The sequence below is a fragment of the Bicyclus anynana genome, chromosome 10, assembly GCF_947172395.1.
Source record: "Bicyclus anynana chromosome 10, ilBicAnyn1.1, whole genome shotgun sequence".
NCBI classification, from domain to species: domain Eukaryota; kingdom Metazoa; phylum Arthropoda; class Insecta; order Lepidoptera; family Nymphalidae; genus Bicyclus; species Bicyclus anynana.
In genome coordinates, this window is record NC_069092.1 from 2372200 (window position 1) to 2378923 (window position 6724).

Here is a 6724-nt window from a genome sequence, read left to right on the forward strand (position 1 = left end):
GCTTTTCTTTTACTGTTCTTTTACTATTAAGCACCTATTAAGGTAATATTCAATCAGTAAATAAAGTAAATGATTTTTTTGTAAATACAGGTCGTTTATTAGCAAATCAAATGTCAGTTGGCCCAAATATAATACTAATTGGCCATACCTCTTACACATTACATATTATTCTCCAAATTCTTTCGTATTATTAAAAACCCGTACTCACGAAGTAATCTCCAAAATAAAAAATCGATGGTATCATGGTATGGCATTTTTCAAATATATTTAAAAAATCAATAGTAACACCAATTTTTTAACAACGTGACAAGACCGAAATTTCAAATTGGGGGGTCCCAATATCTTTACATGTCTAAAGCATTTATGGAAATAATTATAAATAAACAGATAATTAAATATCTCGAAACAAATAACTTAATAGCTAAAAACCAATATGGTTTCCGTAAAAAACTTTCAGCATCAGACACTGTTTATGATCTTGTCGATAGTGTTGTTAGTCATTTAGGTGAGGGTGATAAATGGCTGGTTGTCTTCTTAGACTTAGAAAAAGCTTTCGACACCGTACTTATTCGTAAACTAGAACTCATTGGAATTAGAGGCTTACAACTAGAGGCTGTCAATCAGTAAGAATAGGTAATATCACAAGCAATGACCTACCAATCACACAAGGCGTGCCACAAGGAAGTGTCTTGGCCCCTACACTTTTCTTAGTATATGAATATTAATTATTATGTTACCGTTAAATTGAGTTTATAATCTCACTCGTGATATTATAATCTGCCGTCATATTGTGAATTACTCTTTGTGGTTTATCTCCACTCCAACCTAACCCTAAGGGACCATAAATAAGTTTAAGTAAGACACTATTTCTCTTAGCCGAGGAAGATACAAAAAATTTTACATTTTATACTGTACGTTAGAGATAAGAGAATCTACAAATCTTTTAGATTACTCGTAGCCTAGCTTAGCCTACACTAATTACTCGTAGGACATATAGAGAGTCTTTACAGCGTGGTGAAGCCGGTGAAACCCATAAATACAATGGACGCCGATGCACGTTGGGGTCGTCCCAAGATGCTGGAATGGCGACCCTGCATTAGAAAGCGCAGTGTCGGTCGACCCCCCACTAGGTGGACTGACGACATCAAGAGAGTCGCAGGGGTATTAGTGTTTTTTTTAATATATTATATACTACTAACATTGTTAAAAACTTAAAAGAAAGGATAAATAAATTAGAGAGAAAAGAAAATAATCCTAATCCTAAGTTAAAACACAAATATAAACGAATAATCTGTTTGAAAGAGTAAACTAACTTGCAGAAGTTAAATGCATCGTGTATAAGCATTTGCATTCTAATTTTAATCATCTGTGGGGAAAACAAATATACAGAAGTCACTGCTGCAACACTCTAAAAAAAAAATTTAGTTACATTTTACCTCGCTACATGGCTTGGCAGCACTGTGCTAGCCCGCCATTTTGAACTTCTCTCATTGGTCAGCTTCGTGTTTGTTTGTGCGACATTTCCGGTTGTACAGTTGGCCAGACTGCTCAGATTGTACTGAACAGAGTTGCGCTGCCATATTTTCTTGTCGATTTGGCTTGGCGCCTTTCCTGTATTGGTTGTTCAGTAGTGGTGATAGTGTGTTACACGTTTCAAAATGGTGAGTTTTACAAGATTTTGTGAAAAAGAATTCGTGTTGTGCTGTAATAAGTGCGTATTTAGGTGGAAAACAGTGTTACGTAGATCCTGGCGAAGTTTCAGCTTCGTACGATAAAAATTAACCGGATTTTTCATACTTTTTAGGCTGGTGGTAAAGCGGGTAAAGATTCTGGCAAAGCTAAGGCGAAAGCGGTATCCAGGTCAGCTAGGGCGGGATTGCAGGTATGTTTATTAGATTTCATAATTTATTTTATGAATTTAGAACGGTGAAATTGTGGTGTAATCGAAATATAAATGTATTTGTTAAAATTGAATAATACGCCTGACCTCCAGTATGGCGGCGGGCCTCTGTGTCAAGAGGAAATAATCAATGAATGTCTTAAAGTTTAATTTATAAAAAAATTTCAGTTCCCGGTCGGAAGAATCCATAGGCATCTTAAAAATAGGACAACAAGCCATGGGCGTGTTGGAGCCACAGCAGCCGTATATTCCGCAGCTATTCTGGAATATCTTACCGCCGAGGTGAGTGACGCTTTTGTCAATATGGCGGCGCTTCAGCGTAATTATAATGGGAAACGCCAGCGTTGCTTCTTAAATTGTGATGTTACCGATGTTTTACTCGATTCTTTACATAATATTATTTTTATTGTAGTTTTTTTGTTTATATTTTTATCGTATTACAAGCATAGTAATATGCTTTGCAAATTTTGGCGGGAATTCATTACAAGATTAATCTGAATTATTTAATAATTATTACCTGATTGGGCCAGAAATGTATAGTTTAGCTAATCTATTGTTTATAGAATTTCGTTATAAAACATTTTTAATCATATTTTAGAACTGATACTTTTGGCGGGAAAATCTGACAAAATGATTCAAATTACGAAACGATAATCTACAACACACTGTGCATTCGTTGAATTGTTGATTTAATTTGTTAAAAGTACAGCTCTGTTATTAACAACTTTTGCGGGATACTTGGCCATAAAGATTTTTTAAGTTTTGCCACATACGCTTACTTTGCCTATTTACATTTTCTACTATATTCTTAAAAGTAAATGAATTTTTACAAACTCAATATTATGTTGAAGAATCTATACTAATATTATAAAGCGGAACAGTTTGTTTGTTTGAAAAATTATTTCAGTGTTAGATAGCCCATTTATCGAAGAAGGCACAGAACGGAAATCACGCGGGTGAAACCGCGCGGCGTCAGCTAGTTTTAAATAAACAAAAACTGCAAGCATTCTGGATATAATTTCTTTGTTGCACATGAGAATGAGACTACTAAAACCTAGAAGAGCAGATAAATAAAATGTACAAGGGCATTATTTGAATAATTGATAGCAAAGTGGATATGACCTCTGCTTTTGAAGCAGAGGGCTAGGTTATAATCCAGTCCCGGAATATTGTGGGGAAACCTGAGAATTTTCTTAATTCTCTGCGTGTATGAAGTCTGCCAATCTGCATTGGGCCAGTGGACTATTGGCCTAACCTCTCATTCTGAGAGGAGACTTGTGTTCAACAGAGAGCCAAAAATGGGATGCCATTGATGATGATTATTTGAATTGTAGAATATTTGCTTTTTTATAGGTTTTGGAGTTAGCGGGTAATGCGTCCAAAGATCTCAAAGTAAAACGTATCACACCGAGGCATCTTCAGCTGGCCATTAGAGGAGATGAGGAACTGGACAGTCTGATCAAAGCCACCATTGCCGGAGGTGGTGTTATACCACACATTCACAAATCGCTCATCGGTAAAAAAGGTGGACCAGGAGCACCCGTCTAATTAAGGTAATTATATTAATTTATATTTCCTATAAATCATTAAGTCTGTCGAAATGTTTGTAAAATTATTTATGTACTGATAAGAATTAAAAATAATTATTATTAACAATGTAACACATTAAAACATTCAGATTATATTGTTGTTGCTTGTGAATAAATCTGTACTTGGAATCTATACATGGAAAAGTGAAAGGTAATTACTAATTTGTAATTAGGCAGGGAGGTAGAGTTACTAATTAGTAGATGTTGGTTAAGAATGGATTGGGTCAGCAAAGTTGTGGACGTTTGCTAGTTGAAATCTGATTATTTGGTTCATATTTATGTGTTAAGCTCCTATAAATATAACAATTTCAATCATTAGCCTAGGTACGGCCGTTAAGGTTCACTTTGAATATTAGTTCCAATGAACAAATAGATTGAATGATACTGCTACATTTATTGATTGCTATAAGACTTAAGTAGGTTTAAGTTTGTAAATTTATCCAGATATGTACTGCCACCAAGAAGCATTGCTGTGTTTCAGTCTGTAGGGAATAGTAGCAGGTGTAATTACAAGTGTACCTCAAGTTGACAGGTGCAGGATAGTGGAATATAAGACATATTCCCAGCGGCCCTGTAAATAACTCTCCTGACTGTTGCGTGAAAGATCTGTGATATTATCTATGACTAGCTGACACCCCGCGGTTTCACCCGCGTACTTCTCGTTTTCTGTGGGAATATGCATAACATAGCCTATGACACTCGCAAATAATGTGGCTTTATATTTGTAAAAGCATTTTTCAAAATTGTTTCAGTAGGTCTAAAGATTATCTGCTACAACCTTACAAACCTTACATCTATAATATTAATAGTATAGATTTGTGACTTATGTTGTGATTAATTTTAAAAATATTTTTTTGTTCTCCAGGATAACTACAGGCTACAACATTCTCACTGCATTTGACCCGGACCCAATATCTGCATTGTAACTTGAATTGGCCAACTGGTAAACATAGTTTTCTGTATAGGTAGTGATGTGGACTCTTTAACAGTGGAAGTGATTTCTCAAAACTGGTGATCCGGACTAAATAAACACTAGCTATAAGAATTAGACATATTTAGTAATAAGGAGATTTAAATAATATGATTAGAATTAAGATTTAATTTTTTGGTTCAGTAATAATAATAATACATTACAACGTTTATTTCGCTAGACATCATGTTCGTTTGATCCAGCCGATACTAAAATTATTGTGCTGACAGTTTGTTATATGCAAGAGGCTGCAACGTCTGTAGTTGCAGTGTTCTAATTTTACTCTTAAAACTGTATTGCAATTGTTTTAGCTCTAAGCTGTCTTAGTATAATTTGCAAGATTTTGTATTTTTTTAAGTGACATTCTAGCTGAGGTATATTGTTCTAATCTAAATAGTAATTTGGTATGATTGAACTGTTAAAAGTTGTAAGAAATGTATTTTGATCTTTGAAATATATTGAGGAAAACTTATGTTTGTTTATTCTAAAATTTGTTTTCATTTTAATACCTTCAATCCTGTAATATATAAGGTGAACGCTATTATTCTCATTACCTGAAACAAAGTATAATATAGGTATCTATTCATCATCATGCATTATTGCAATAATCTATATTAATATTATAAAGCTGAAGAGTTTGTTTGATTGAACGCGCTAATCTCAGGAACTACTGGTCCGATTTGAAAAATTATTTTAGTGTTGGATAGCCCATTTATCGAGGAAGGCTATAGGCTATATATTGTCCCCATATTCCTACGGGAATGGGAACCACGCGAGTAAAACCGCGGGGCGTCAGCTAGTGTACTTAAATGTAATATTTAATATTATAGATTACTAGCGGACCCGCTCAAGATTCGCTTTGACTTATGATGCACTTCTTCCCTATCCCTATCCTACCCTGCTTCTACCATACCCCTACCGTAGGCTTACCCTACTTTTACCCTACCCCTGATTTAGGGGTTTGAAAAATAGATGTTGGCCTATTCTCATAAATACCAGATAAGCACAAAAAATTTCATCAAAATCGGTCAAGCCGTTTCGGAGGAGTATGGCAACGAAAACTGTGACACGAGAATTTTATATATTAGATAGAAGATAGACGAATTTTATCATATGATGAATAATTAATCCCATACAATAGAATTTAAGAATTCAATTTGAAGTTCCCTCATAACTGCTGATGATCAAATATTAAAAGCAAAATTTTTTTGGCAGGATCCATGAGCGTTTTGGCTTTCAGAAATGTTTTAGAAATTAGAAAACTCCCCAGATGTGATCCTTTTTAAAGCGTTTCGTTGGACTTTACGTTTATCGTGCGTTATTCTGCACAACACAAGATTTTAGGTATAACTGGTTGTGCAAGGGCGGCCGCGGCAGGGTATCACAATGTGCGCGTGCGTGTTTCTGAAAGAATATACCCGAAATCGCGTCACACTCACGCGTCTCAATTATAGCGTACTTCATGTTTAACCTGGAAGTAGAGACAGTCGGAGACGTCATAAAGATTGCCTCTGTCTCAAAGAAATAATATACCTAAAGGGCGTCTTGCGTCTGACTAGACTAGCCGTGGCCTCTCAGTTTTACCCGCGTAGTTCTCGTAAGAATAAGGAAGTAAAATGTAGCCCTCATTTAAAAAAGAAGAATGTGTTTTTCTATTGGTAAAACAATTTTCAAAATCCGTTCATGAGATCCAGGATATTATTAATTTCAAATTAGCCAAAGATTTAACAATTATTCACAGAGTTAATAAGTAATAAGTAGATCATAAAGAGTGAGTCTTTACAAGCCGCGCGGTGAAGCCGATGAAACCCATAAGAAAAAATTACTGATGCGATGCGACGCTCCGTGTTGTACAGTCGTACTGACTCGAAAATGTATTCGTTTTTGAATTTTGTATTTGTGACGGTTACGAACCGTCGTGTTCCGTACACTCTATCTGCTTAGTATTGATTAATCTGTGCAATTAAAAATAGGTAGATTTTTTACTTTTTTGTTATTTTATTTTATTTTGAAGCCACCATATTTTTATTCCGAAAAAATACATTGATATAGCGAGATTAGTGTAAAACAGAATTTCACGCGTACGCAATTGCAGGCGTCCGCTAGTATCATATTAAGAGTCAACTACCATACTTAATTAAATATTTTAACAAGTCATTGGAATTTTAAATGATTGTTAGCACTTAGTACCCTCACATTGTCGCTGTTGTCATTCATATATTGGATGTGTAATAAATGCAATAAATGTGTACTTTCAGTAAATTA

General features: G+C 34.9%; 1 protein-coding gene across 1 annotated transcript; it reads left to right on the forward strand.

The window, feature by feature from the left end:
• The first annotated feature begins 1521 nt into the window (after positions 1–1521).
• Positions 1522–4949, forward strand: LOC112050396 (histone H2A.V). Its single transcript, XM_024088662.2, has 5 exons — positions 1522–1661; positions 1805–1882; positions 2069–2182; positions 3254–3453; positions 4355–4949. Exons 1-4 carry the CDS (start codon positions 1659–1661, stop codon positions 3446–3448), a joined length of 390 nt encoding a protein of 129 aa, XP_023944430.1. The 5' UTR covers positions 1522–1658; the 3' UTR covers positions 3449–3453; positions 4355–4949.
• Positions 4950–6724: the final 1775 nt, after the last annotated feature.

Excerpts from the sequence above, each read along its gene's own strand:
- LOC112050396 (XM_024088662.2), top strand. Across the intron at positions 1,883-2,068 it reads CAGCTAGGGCGGGATTGCAG|TTCCCGGTCGGAAGAATCCA; the intron begins GTATGTTTATTA and ends AAAAAATTTCAG. Across the intron at positions 2,183-3,253 it reads TGGAATATCTTACCGCCGAG|GTTTTGGAGTTAGCGGGTAA; the intron begins GTGAGTGACGCT and ends GCTTTTTTATAG.